The 13,979-nt window shown below is 44.3% G+C and overlaps 1 protein-coding gene across 4 annotated transcripts in view; it reads left to right on the forward strand.

Annotated features, from left to right (window-relative positions):
• The window catches only part of lratb.1 (lecithin retinol acyltransferase b, tandem duplicate 1), a 253,628-nt gene that overhangs the window by 57,295 nt on the left and 182,354 nt on the right, over positions 1-13,979 (forward strand). For 3 of the 4 annotated variants that reach the window (XM_038792045.1, XM_038792044.1, XM_038792047.1), the window contains exon 6: positions 11,034-11,133. The exons of the other annotated variant lie outside the window; for it this stretch is intronic. In XM_038792045.1, coding sequence (XP_038647973.1) covers positions 11,034-11,133 — 100 coding nt within the window. The remainder of the gene's footprint in view (positions 1-11,033; positions 11,134-13,979) is intronic. 4 annotated transcript variants of the gene reach the window in all.

The raw sequence follows: 13,979 nt of genomic DNA on the forward strand, positions 1-13,979 counted from the left end.
AGCTTCACACGCTGCTCTCATTGCTCCTTTATCCTCCATGCTGATCTCATGCTCGCTGCTGTCAACAACGCCCCTTTATCCTGCTGCTCTTCTCCACAACCTTTCGGAAACAGTAAAAAGAAGAACGGATAAGAATTAAATCAGGCCTGGATAAGAAAAGAAACAACCTAAAATAAAAACATTTGGGCCAATTTCAGTGGATTGAGAACAAGCCTTTCCTAGGTGAATTAGAACCAATAATTGGCGGGCAAAATTATTTCGGATACCGTCAGCGTTCATTTGCACAAGAAATAGGACAACTCATTGATCTCTCTGGATGACAAAAGGGCTAAAGTGTAAAATGAAGCCGAAATTGGGTGGCTAACGTCAGCTTCATAATCAGGTGAGAAACAAGCTGAATGCAGAAAATTCAGAAGGGAATTGATAAAGGAAATACGAGGGGTAAAGAGAGAGTATGAGAAGAAGCTGGCAGCTAAATTTCAAGGGAATCCAAAGAACGTCTATGGGCATGTGAATAGGACGAGGTAGAGTGGAGTTGATTTGTATCAAAAAGGGGATTTGTGCATGAGAAAGGACATGGCTGAGGTACTAAATGGGTGCTTTGATCAGTCTTTAACAAGGAAGAAGATGCTGTCAAAGCTGTTGTGAAAGCGGAGGCTCTTAAAACACTAAATGAGCTTAGAATTGTTAGAGGAGATATTAGACGGGCTGGTTGTACAAAAAATCGATAAATTACCAGAATACACAAGCTTTGATTTTTCAAAATTCCGCAGATTTGGAACTGTCCTAATAGATTTGAAATTGACAAATGGTAGATTGCTATTCAGGAAATGAGGGAGAGGAAATGGTGCACTAGGAGGCCAGGTAGCCTAATGTCACACAAACATATGGACACATGAATTAGGAGCAGCAGGAGGCCATTGAGCCCCTCCAGCCTGTTCCGTCATTCGATAGTATCATGGCTGATCTGATTGTAACCTCAACCCCACTTCCCAGCTACCCCCAATAACCATTCACATTCTTACTTATCAATAATCTATTTACATCCGCCTGAATATATTCAGCGACTCTGCTTCCACTGCCTTTTGAGGATGAGTAATCCAATGACGCATCACTATCGGAGAGAGAAAATACTTCTTAATTGGGCAGTCCCTCATGTTTAAACAGTGACACTAATTTCTAGATTCTACCCCAAGCGAATACATACTTTCCACATCCACCGTGTGAAGACAGCTGAGGACCTTATCTATTTCTGTTAAGTCGCCTCTTGCTCTTCTAACTCCAGTAGATGCAAATCTAATGGGTCCAACCTTTCCTCATAAGACAACCCACACAATCCAAGTATTAGTCTGTTAAACATTCTCTAAACTGCTTCCAATGTATTTTACAACTTTCTGCTATGTGGCTTTGCTGGATCGGTCAGCATTCATTACCCATCCCTTGCTGTCATTTGAGACGGTGGCGCCTTCTTAAACCACTGCAGTCCATGTGGTGTAAGTACACCCACAGTGCTGTTAGAAAGGGAGTTCCAGGATTTTGACCCAGAGACATTGAAGGAACGGTAATATAGTTCCAAGTCAAGGTGGTGAGTGACTTGGAGGGGAATTTGCAGATGGTGATGTTCCCAGGTATCTGCTGCTATTGTCCTTCTAGATGGTAGTGGTTTTGGAACGTGCTGTCTAAGGAACCTTGATGGGTTACTGCAGTGCATCTTGTAGATGGTACACACTGCTGCTACTGTGTGTCTGTGCTGGAGGGAGTGAATGTGGAAGGGGTTCCAATCAGGTGGGTTGCTTTGTCCTGGATAGTACTCATTCACTTTTTTAAAAATATTTTTATTAAAAGCTGTTTCATTAGAAAACAGTATAACAATATCATACAAAACAGATGTTTCAAGTTACGATATAAAAAGAATATAATCAACAAACAAGAACACAACAATCCTACCCCCCATATTGAACTGAACAAAACCCCCTTAACAAGTATCAGTGACAAACTCCTGAAAAAAGGAAATGAATAGCTGCCATCTTAGGTAGAACCCCTCTACCGACCCCATTATGGTGTTCTCAACCTTCTCCAAATGTATAAACTCCATGAGGTCACCTAACCAGGCCGAGGCACTGGGTGTAGTAGGAGACATTCACCCAAGCAGAACTCACCTCTGGACTATTAACGAAGCAAAGGTGAAGACACCCTCCAAGAACTCGCTTCCGTTTGCCCCTAAATGGAACTCTGATCACTCAGCCACCCCAATACTTTCTCAATAGTAGCAGCCCAATAATAAAGTAAAAAATTGGGTAAAGCTAAACCACCTGACTGTCTATCCCTCTGGAGAAATGTCCTACAGATTCTTGGGGTCTGCCTGCCCAAATAAAAGAGGACACCAGCAAAAAAGTATTTAATGCTACACCCAGTGTGAATGATTCTCAACTGCCCTCTGTAGTGACAACACAAGTATGCATGGACCACAAATGCTGGCTAGTCAGCAACATCATCATCCTGACAATGAATAATAATAAAAACAGCAGCAAACCCAAAGATGAGGTGAGAATAACCCCTGATGGTGGAGAGCAGCTGAAACCACAAGTTCAAAGTCGCCCGTCACCTGCTCCCAAGCACACGAGGCCACACACCAGGCCTCAAAGGGTACGTCCCTCAAATTGGTATTTTCCCAAAGGAATCTTTTTTTGATTGAAAAATACAAATGGGACCACCATCTCCCAAGGGATCATTAAAACTCCCTTTTCCAAAATAGCCTATTGGGAAAATGAGGAGGAAACGGAAGGACCATGAGGGAAGCGTAGAAAGGGAGTGGGAGTCATTGGATAGCCCATTTCAAAGAGCTGGCACAAGCAGAGTGGGTGGAATGGGCGGGCACCCGTTTTGCTGTAAAGCTGTCATTCCTGAGCTATTTCAGTGAACTTTCCTTCAATTCATTCAGGGATATGCGATTCTCAGGAAAATAATTTAATCAGTCCTCAGAGGTTTCTGTGCTCCTCGAATTCCAGCCTGTTTCCCATGTCTGATTTGAGTTGTTTCACTTTTGGCAGATGTTCCTCTAGCTCATTAGGCCTTGACCTCTGGAATTCCCTTTCTAAACATCTCTTCCTTTACAAGTTAAATTAAACCTTCCACTTTCCCAAGCTGTGAAGGGCCTCAGGGTGTTTTACTATGGGACAGGTGCGATATAAATGCAAGTAGTTGTTAACAAGTTGCTACAGTGCATCTTGCATACGGTACTCACTGCTGGCACTATGTGCCAGTAGTGGAAGGATTGACTTTTTAAGGTGGTGGATGGGGTGCTTTGCTTTGTCAAAGTCAATGGCTGGGATTCTCCGACCCTGCGCCAGGTCGGGGAATCCCCAGGGGGAGGCGCAAATCCCACCCTGACGCCGGCTGCCCTATTCTCCGGCACCATTTTTCGGGAGTCTGCAGGATTCCCGCCACGCCGTTTGGGGGCCGTTGACAGCGGACCCCCGGCGATTCTCCGGGCCCCAATGGGCCATAAAGTTTTGCCCAGTCCCACCGTCATGAATTACTCACCTCCCACACGGCGGGACCTGGCAGGTACGTGTGTGGGGACGGTCCTGGGAGACGAGGGGGGGGGGGCAAGGTATCCGACACCGGGGGTCAGGGGGTGCCACGGTGGCCTGGCCCGCGATCGGGGCCTACTGATCTGCGGGCGGCTGGTTCCGTGGGGGGGCCTTCTTTCCTCCACATCGGGCCCACCATATTGCCCGGGGGCCAGCGCGGAGAAGGGAACCCCTGTGCATGCAGGAAATTCGCGGCCGTTCTGCGCATGCGTGGAAATATGCCGCCTTTTGGCGCCGGCTGGAGCTGCGGGGACGACTCCGGCGGCAACCTAGCCCCCTAGAAAGGTGAGAATTCCTCACGTTCAGGGGCTGTTGACGCCGGAGCCGTTGGTGTCGGTTTTCCCGCCGGCATGGGGACATAGCCCCATTTTTCGAGAATCCCGTCCAATTGCTTTGGCCTGAGTGGTGTTGCGCTTCTTTAGTGTTCTTGGAGCTGTCTTCATCCAAGCAAATGGAGAGTATTTCATCACACTTCAGACTTGTGCCTTGTATTAGTGTGGATAAACAGGTGGAGTAGCTGCAGAATTCCCAGTCTTTGACCTGCTCTCGTAGCCACAATATTTACATGGCTGGTCCAGTTAGGTTTCAGGTCAATCTTAACATACCGGATATTGATGGTGGGGTTTTCAGCAATGGTAATTGAATGAAGAAGAGGTGGTTGGAATCTCTCTTGTTGGACATGATTATTGCCTTGCACTTGTGAGGCATGAGTGTTACCTGCCATTTATCAGACCAAGCTTTAAATGAAATGAATTGAAAATGAAAATCGCTTATTGTCACGAGTAGGCTTCAATGAAGTTACTGTGAAAAGCCCCTAGTCGCCACATTCCAGCACCTGTTCGGGGAGGCTGGTACGGGAATTGAACTGTGCTACTCATGTTCTTTCTTCCAAAACGAACAACTTCACGGGCGCGATTCTCCGCAACGGCCGACGTGAAACCCGGAGTGTTTCACGACGGCGTCGGAGGCCGCTCCTCGCCCCCTATTCTCCCCCCCCAGGGGGGCTAGGAGCGGCGTTGCGGGGAATTTGGCCGCCGGGCCTTGACGCTGGCGTCAAGGCGGCGCGCCAATAATGACGCGGCTGGCTGCGCCGACATGACATCAGCCGCGCATGCGCGGTTGCCGTCTTCCCCTCCGCTGCCCCGCAAGACGTGGCGGCTTGATCTTACAGGGCGGCGGAGGCGAAAGAGTGCGTCTCTTGGAGACGTCGGCCCGACGATTGGTGGGCACCGATCCCGGGCCAGTCCCCTCCCGAGCACGGCCGTGGTGCTCGATCCCCTCTTCGCCCCCCACAGGCCCCAAACTTACCTTTCGCGCGATGTTCACGTCGGCAGCGACCAGGTGTGGTTGCCGCCGGCATGAACAGGTCGGGAACGTCAGGCCGCTCGGCCCATCCGGGCCGGAGAATCGCGGGTCGCCGTGAAAAACGGTGACCCGCGATTCTCCGAGCGGCGTGTCGCAAAACGCGACACGCCATTTTGGAGGGGGAGGGGGGTGGGAGAATCGCGGGGGGATGCCAGAGCGGCCCTCCCGCGATTCTCCCACCTGGCCTGGGGAGCGGAGAATCGCGCCCCACATTTTCCCACAATATACTCTCTTTTCTAACTTAATTAACCTGTTAATATCTCTTTGCAAACTGTATCCCTCTTGCAACTTGCCTTTCCACCTATTTTTGTGTTGTCTACAAATTTGGCTACAGTACGTTCACTTCCTTCCTACAAACCATTAATATATATTGTAAACAGTTGCATTCCAGCACTGATCCCTGTGGAACCCCACTGGTTGCAAGTCATCACCCTGAACAAGCCCTTATCCCGACTGGCTGTTTCCTGCCCTTTAGCCAATTCTCTATCCGTGCCAATATACTACTTCCAACACCATGGGCTCTTATCGATTGACTTAACCTTTTGTGAAGTACCTTGTGGAACGCCTTCTAGAGGTCCAAATACAACACATCCACTAGTTCCCCTGTATCCACTCTGGTTGAGATTTCCTCAAAAAACTCCAATAAATTATAGTCAGGTATGATTTCCCTTTCATGAAGACATGTTGACTCTGCTTGATTAGATTATGATTTTCCAAATGTGCTGCTTCCATAATAATTGATTGGAACAAACATTTTCTGAAGAATTTGATGTTGGGCTAATCGGCATATAGTTACCATATTTTGCCTCCCTCCCTTTTTGACTAGGGGCTGTCACATTAGCAGTTTTCCAATCCTCTGGTACTTCTCCAGAATCCTTCCTTTGTGACAGCTCCAGCTAGTGGAAATATTTTCCATTGACGTCAATTATACAAAGGCTACTTTGATGCCACACTGAGTCAAATACTGCCTTGATGTTGGGAACACTTGTCTCATCTTCATGTTTGGACCAAGGCTGTAATGAAGTCGAGTGGCCCTGGTGCATCCCCGACTGAGCAGTTTATTGCTGAGTAAATACCACTTGATAACACTGTTGATGATACCTTATGTACTTTTGATAATTCAGAGTAGACTGATAGGGTGGTAATTGGCTGGATTAGACTTGAGATGAATTCAGAGTGTATTTGGGACAGTTTCCTAGAACAACGTGTTGATTGAACCAGGGATCAGGCTATTTGGGATTTGGTGATGTATAATGTGGCAGGTTTAATAAGCAATCTCAGAGTAAAAGATCCCCTTGGAAGCAGTGACCATAACAGGTAGAACTTAGCATTCAATTTGATATGAAACTTGGGTCAGAAAGAACTGTGCTACACTTAAAGAAGGGTAACTAAAAAGGAATGAGTCCAGAGTTGGCTGGAGCGGGCTCGGAAAGGAGTTTAGTAGGAAAGATGGTTGATCAACAATGGCAGACGTTTATGAAAATAGTTCATGACTCACGACAAAGATATATCCCAGTGAGAAAGAATTATTCTATGAAGAGGATAAATTAACCATGGTTAAGCAAGGCAATGAAAGATAGTATTAAACTGAAAGAAAAAGCACAATGTAGTGAAAATTAGTGGGAAGTCAGCCGATTGGAAAAGTTTTAAAAGCAACAAAAGGGGGAGGGGGGGGGGAGGAGAAGAACTAGCAAGTAATATAAAAATAGACAGCAAGAGCTTCTTTAAATATATAAACAGGAAGAGAGAGGCCCAATTTAACTTAGGCCGTCAAGAGAATGAGACTTTGCGTCAGTCTTCATGATGGAAGACAGGTATAACATTCCAAAAATTCTAAATAATCAAGGGTGGGGAAATTAATATTTTTTTCCCCTAGTGATTGTTATTGTATCAGGGAAACTAATGGGGGCAAAAGGCCAATAAATCCCCTGGACCTGATGGGTTGCATCCCAGGATATTAAAGGAAGTAGCTACAGAGGTAGTGGATGCACTGTTGTAATCTTCCAAGAATCCTTAAATTCTGGATAAGTCCCAGGAGATTGAAAAATTGCAAATGTAATACCTTTATTTTTAAAAATGAGACAAAAAAACAAGTAACTATAGGCCAGTTAGTTTAACATACCATCTGTAAATAGTTTGTTATAATGCCTGTCAAGTGGCAGAGTGGTAAAGCTTGATTTGTGAAATTTCTAAAACCTGTGCTTCTCACTAACAAGAGAAACATCACAGCTGAAACATTTGCACTCATAGCAACAGTTCCAACTTTGTGCAGATATTAGTGACCTTTAAATGTATTACAAGTTTAGAAAAGCCAAGGATGATCTGTCTTGAACCCTTCGAGTCATTCCTCTAGTAATTTGACTCTGCCATCAGCATTCAACTGTATTTGGAACAGCTCCTCCAGGGTTCATGTTCCCACATGTTTCTTCTAGTTATTAGAGCAATTAGCCGAACCAGCCCAAAGGATCAGGGAATTTTGAACATCAGTTATGACCGAAGCCACCTACATTTTGTGTTTGAGATCCTTTCAGCTGGTTCAAGATTTATTTTTTCCGTAAAAGGCTGGTCCAATAAACGTGGCAACACCCCAAGGTTGAAATTGTACGATTCCATCCACTTAGCTGGCTTCACAATTCTGCTCATATTACACTCACGGTCTTAGACAAACAAGGTAAGTTTTTAATGGTTTTTTCATCCCCCAAAAAAATATATGAAACGAGTCTACATCAATTAAACTAACAAAAGATTCAGTATGGTTTTTTAAATTAATTTTACCGGATGTGGGCGTCGCTGGCTCGGCCAGCATTTATTGTCCATCCCTGGTTGCCATTCAGAAGGTGGTAGTGAGCTGCCTTCTTGAACCGCTGCAGTCCCTGGGATGCTAGGGAGGGAATTCCAAGATTTTGACCCAGCGAATGAAGGAGGTGTGATATATTTCCAAGTCAGGATGGTGAGTAACTTGGAGGGGAATCTCCAGGTGGTGCTGTTCCCAGATATCTGTTGCCCTTGTCCTTCTAATTGGTAGTGGTCGGGGGTTTGGAAGGTGCTGTCTACAGAACCTAGGCGAGTTACTGCAGTGCATCTTGAAGTTGGTACACATGGCTACCACTGTTCGCTGGTGGAGGGATTGAATATTTGTGGAAGGGATACCAATCAAGCGGGCTGCTTTGTCCTGGATGGTGTCAAACTCCTTGAGTGTTATTGGGGCTGCACTCATCCAGGCAAGTGGAGAATATTCCATTACACTCCTGACTTGAGCCTTCTAGATGGTGGACAGGTTTTGTGGAGTCAAGAAGTGAGTCACTCGCAGCAGGATCCTAGTCTTTGACCTCCTCTGGTAGGCACAGTATTTACATGGCTAGTCCAGTTCAGTTTCTTGTCAGTGGTAAGCCCAAGGTGTTGATAGTGGGGAATTCAGCGATGTTGAATGTCAAGGGGTGATGGTTAGATCCTCACTTGTTGGAGAGGGTAATTGCCTGGTACTTGTGTGGCGCAAACATTACTTGCCACTTGTCAGCCCATGCCTGGATTTTGCTGCATTTGGACATGAACTGTTTCAGTATCTGAGGAGTCGCGAATGGTGCTGAACATTGTTCAGTCAACCGCAAACATTCCCACTTCTGACCTCATAATGGAAGGAAGGTCATTGATGAAGCAGCTGAAGATGGTTGGGCCTAGGATACTACCCTGAGAAACTCCTGCAGTGATGTCCTGGAGCTGAAATGATTGACCTCCAATCACCATAACCGTCTTCCTTTGTGCCAGATATACCGACCAATGGAAAGCTTGCCCTCCCCCCCGATTGCCATTGACTTGTTTTGCCGGGGCTCCTTGATGCCATACTCGGTCAAATGCTGCCTTGATGTTAAGGGCAATCACACTCACCTTCTCTCTGGAATTCAGCTCGTTTGTCCATGTTTGAACCAAGGCTGTGATGAAACCAATTACTCTACTGTGAGGAAAGAAGCTTTTCCTGGACTTTTTCGTATCCGTGAACTCCATTTTCCTGGTTATTTAGAAATAATCTGGATTTATCATCTTTCTGGCATTTTAATATCTTCCCTATAAACCAACGTTTGGGACTGCTCCTCACAATGAATTAGTTTAGTGTAAGGACTGTTGTTACATCGGCAGTATAGAATCTTGGAATGGTTACAGCACAGAAGGAGACCACACCTTCTACCCATAGCCTTGCATATCTTTTGACTTCAGATAATTATCCATTTCTCTTTTGAAGGCTTTAATTAACACCAGACTCAGAGCATTCCAGATTCTCACCATGTGCCACGTAAAAATGTTTTCCTCATGTCAGTTGTTTCTTTTGCCAGTCGCCTTAAATCTGTGTGCGCCCAACCCTTCTGTCAATGGGATCAGTTTCTCCTTATCTACCCTGTACATACCCCTAATGATATTGAAATACTATCAAATCTCCTTTATTCTTTTTTTTTTAAGAACAGCCCCAGTTTCTCCAATTTATCCACATGGTTGAAGTTCCTTGTTCCTGGAATAATTCTTGTGAATCTTTTCTGAAACCTTTCTAATGTCTTCACATCCTTCCTGAAGTGTGGTGCACATAATTTGACACAATTACTCCCAGTTGAGGCTGAATCAGCATGTTATGTAGATTTATCATAACTTCCTCGCTTCCATTCTCCTTCCGTTCCTAATCAGTCCCATTCCTCCTTTTGCCACATAGTGCATGGAAGACTTCTAGATTTATATACTCAGATACTTCAGTGAATCCTCCTTTAATCAACTTTTTTTGAGAGTATAAAGCTTTTTTTCCCTAATCTTTATTCATAAGTCATCCCCTTTACACTTGACATCAATATTATTCTTGTTCCTTGGACATATTCCAAAGCATGTTTACCTTTATGATGTGGTGGCCAAAAATTGAACACATTTCCTGACATAATGAACCTTTTGAGAGCTCCCCACCACCTTTTCAAGGGCCACTGGGGTGGGCAATAAATGCTGGCCTTGCCAGTGTGATGCCCACGTCTTATGAGCACAGTGAGCTGAACAGTTGGCTTGTAATGCAGGACAAGACCAGCAGCACGCGTTCAATTCCCTTACCGGCCTACCTGAGCAGGCGGCGGAATGTGGCGACTAGGGGCTTTTCACAGTAACTTCATTGAAGCCTACTTGTGACAATAAGTGATTATTTTATTATTATTATGAACAAATAAAAAGATGCCGCTCCTGAGGCGGGATTCTTCGTCCCGCCACACCAGCATTCTGGTGCGGCACGCCCCCGCCGGCAGCGGGATTCTCTGTCCCGCCAGCCGGCGAATGGGATTTCCCATTGTGGGCAGGGAAATCCCCAGGCGTGGGTGCGCTGCCGGCGCAAAGGAGAATCCCGCGCTAGATTTCTGAACCAGTCAGACACATACATTGGAATTTGTGACGCTTGCACTCAAGCTAATGCACAGAAAAGATCTACCAACCCCTTTTCTTAAATCCTGTTCATTAATCTAATGTGAACTTATTAAAAATGCTGTAGACATCAGCTGTGACTCATTCTTTTCCATGAATCTTACCTCCAACAGCTGCTGCTGATGGCTGTTAATTCTCACAGCAATTCAACAAAAGTACATGTAATTTGGTGTTGCATTACTGTTGCATCTATCCATCTAACTTAAACAGGTATCTGCTACTCCTATGAAAGAGAAAAGAACTAACGTTTCGAGTCCTATGACTCTTTGTCAAAGTCATCGGACTCGAAACGTTAGCTCTTTTCTCTCCCTACAGATGCTGCCAGACTTGCTGAGATTTTCCAGCATTTTCTCTTTCGTTTCAGATTCCAGCATCCGCAGTAATTTTCTTTTATCTGCTACTCCTACCCTTCCTTGAACTGTAGTATTAGCTTTCTGGTGTGTTCAGCAGGTTGGTGTGAAATGGCTGAGCAAGTGTAACAGGATGAAAACAAAATAGATGAGAGGCGGCAAGTATTTTCTTATTGTGTAAAGAGCCATACCAAGTGGACAGTCAAGCTGGAACTCTTCAGGTAAAATTGGCTCATCAGAATAAATTATGCAGATTTCTTATTCTGTTGATCAATTTCTGTTTGCACAGTGCCAGACCAATCAGCAGGGCTTTGGATCTTGGAGCTGACATAGTCGTAACTGGCAGATGCATCGATAGTGGCATTGCTCTGGGACCTCTCATTCATTCTGTAAGGCACTCTTTACATCAATATAGCTCTTAGCTTTTCAACTGTTATGCCAAAAATACATTTTTGAATTGTAATAAAGGTAAAATAAATTGACAGTACAGTTAAAGTAAAATCATTCCAATAATCCATGAGTAATGAGGATATTTTGAACGCAAAAGATACAAATTTACAGTTGTAAAAATAACAATCTTACATCACAGTAGAATATTGTTAGTTGCAGTATTGCTGATCCAAACATATCAACAATCGAAATGAGGACTTGCTATCTTGTCTTAAACTGTAATGGTTGAAATGGGCAGTTCCTGTTGAATGAGTGGTTGACATCAGCAAAAAGATCATACTGTGTCATTGAAAATTACACTAATGTAGGAAAACTAATAACATTAAAGATTTTTTTTTATAGGTGACTAAACATTACATAATAAATTGTCAGTCCCAATAAATCTCCAGTCTGAACAATCTCAAATGTTTTGCATTTTAAGTTTGGGTAAAACTTCAGCTCTGATTAAGAAAGGCTCAGAGACTTGAGCATAATGCTTCTGTGCAGTATTGGGAAAGTGCTATGCTTTTTAAAGATAAATTTAGAGTACCCAATTCTTTTTTTCCAATTAAGGGGCAATTTAGCATGGCCAATCCACCTATCCTGCACATCTTTGGGTTGTGGGGGTGAGCCCACACAAACATGGGGAGAATGTGAAAACTCCACACAGACAGTGAGCCGGGGTCAGGATCGAATCCGGGTCCTTGGCGCTGTGAGGCAGCAGTGCTAACTACTCCGCCACCATGCTACCTGAGAAAGTGCTATGCTATCAGAGATGCCGTGTTTTAGATGAGACATTGGACCAAACTCAGCTAGATGCAAAATATCTCCTGGCGCTATTTGAAAAAAACCAAGGGAGATCTCCAGTACTGGCCAATATTTATCTATCAACATATATCACAAAAAAAAGTTATCTGGTCTTCGCCTCATTGCTGTTTGTGGGACATTTCTGTGTGCAAATTGGCTTCTGAGTTTCCTTTATTCAGTGACTCCACTTCCGAAGTACTTAATGGCTGTAAAGTGCTTTGGAACACCCCGAGATTGAGAAAGGCACTATATAGATGCACTTTTTTTTCTTTCTTGTACTAATTGTTCTGGGGAAATTATGCAGCTATCCGACTATAGTGTACTTCACCTTCACGCTCATGAGAGACCAGCCAAAGATTCTTGGGAGTTATGAACAAGGTCTTTCTTCCAGCCAAAACTGGGTTAATGATGTTCCAAACTGGTACGCCAGAGAGCACTGATTCAAGAATTGTACCGACAGTTATACGTGGGGTTCGGTTACAAGAAATTAGCATATACCAGTCATTTTTTACTAGTTATCTATTTCCAATCGCTACTATTGATTAGGTTTAAATCATGCATAATATAAAGAATAATTAACCAATTACAAGTAGATGCTTACTTAACCATAATATCCAATCAGTGCAAAGACACACGCACGCTGTCTCCTAACATCAATAATGTGGGTATCAATCACCTACCCTGCTAAGAATAAGGCCTTTCCAAGGTAAAAATGCCCACTGCAATAACAATTCTGTATGATTATGTCTTTCTTACCAGATAACCTGAAACCAATACAAATGGTGAAAAGATCCCACATTGTTCATTGCCATCCTTGATAATGACCATCTGTGATTACCTTTCCTGGGCCCCCATCACCAGCTAGATGTGTCCTTGGAGTGTTTTTCTTACAGCTCGCTACTTCAGCTAAAAGCTTGTGTGACACAGCTCGATAAAGAAGTGTTTAACCTCTTCAACGCTAAACGAATAACTATAGTTTCAAATCAATTCCGATATAATATTTTTTTCCATCACTGAAGCACAAATTACCGGTTCACTATTTTGCTGGTCTTTGACAGTGGTTAGTATACAGTTAAATTCAATTTCTAATGCAAGGGGACTAGGAAGCTAACGGAGTTCTTGCTTCTGATACAATAAGCAACTGTGACCCAATAGACACATGTAGATATTGGGTGTGATTCCCCCCACAGTTCAATGTTCCTTTGTGTCTCTTAGCCATGATGTAGAGATGCCGGCGTTGGGCTGGGGTGAGCACAGTAAGATGGCTTACAACACAGGTTAAAGTCCAACAGGTTTGTTTCGAATCACTAGTTTTCAGAGCACTGCTCCTTCCTCAAGTTTAGAAGGATGAGTGGAGATCTTATTGAAACTTACAGGATACTGCGAGGCCTGGATAGAGTGGACGTGGAGAGGATGTTTCCACTTGTAGGAAAATCTAGAACCAGAGGGCATAGCCTAAGTCTGAAGAGACGATCATTTAAAACTAAGAAGAGGAGGAATTTTTTCAGCCAGAGGGTGGTGAATCTGTGGAACTCCTTGCTGCAGAAGGCTGTGGAGGCCAAATCACGGAGTGTCTTTAAGATAGAGATAGATAGGTTCTTGATTAATAAGGGGATCAGGAAGACGGCAAACGAACAGGGATGAGAAACAAATCAGTCATGATTGAATGGAGGAGCAGACTCGATGGGCCAAATGGCCTAATTCTGTTCCTATGTCTTATGGTCTCTCTGAGTCTTAAAGTTGTGGATTCAATGCCGACTCAAAAGGCTTGAATACAGGAAAATTGGGCTGATTTTCCAGTGCAGAACTGAGAGAGCACTGCACTGGCAGAGGAGGTGTCTTTCAGATGGGTTGTCGACTCGAGGTCCTGTCTGACCTCTCTGGTGGGCATAAAGATCCCATGGCACAGTACAAAAAGAGCAAGGAACCTTTCTTTAGTATCCTATAAGACTGCACAGCACAGCACAGAAGCCCCTCATATTTGTGCCAGCTGAGGAAT

The sequence above is a fragment of the Scyliorhinus canicula genome, chromosome 3 (assembly GCF_902713615.1).
Source record: "Scyliorhinus canicula chromosome 3, sScyCan1.1, whole genome shotgun sequence".
Lineage (NCBI taxonomy): Eukaryota > Metazoa > Chordata > Chondrichthyes > Carcharhiniformes > Scyliorhinidae > Scyliorhinus > Scyliorhinus canicula.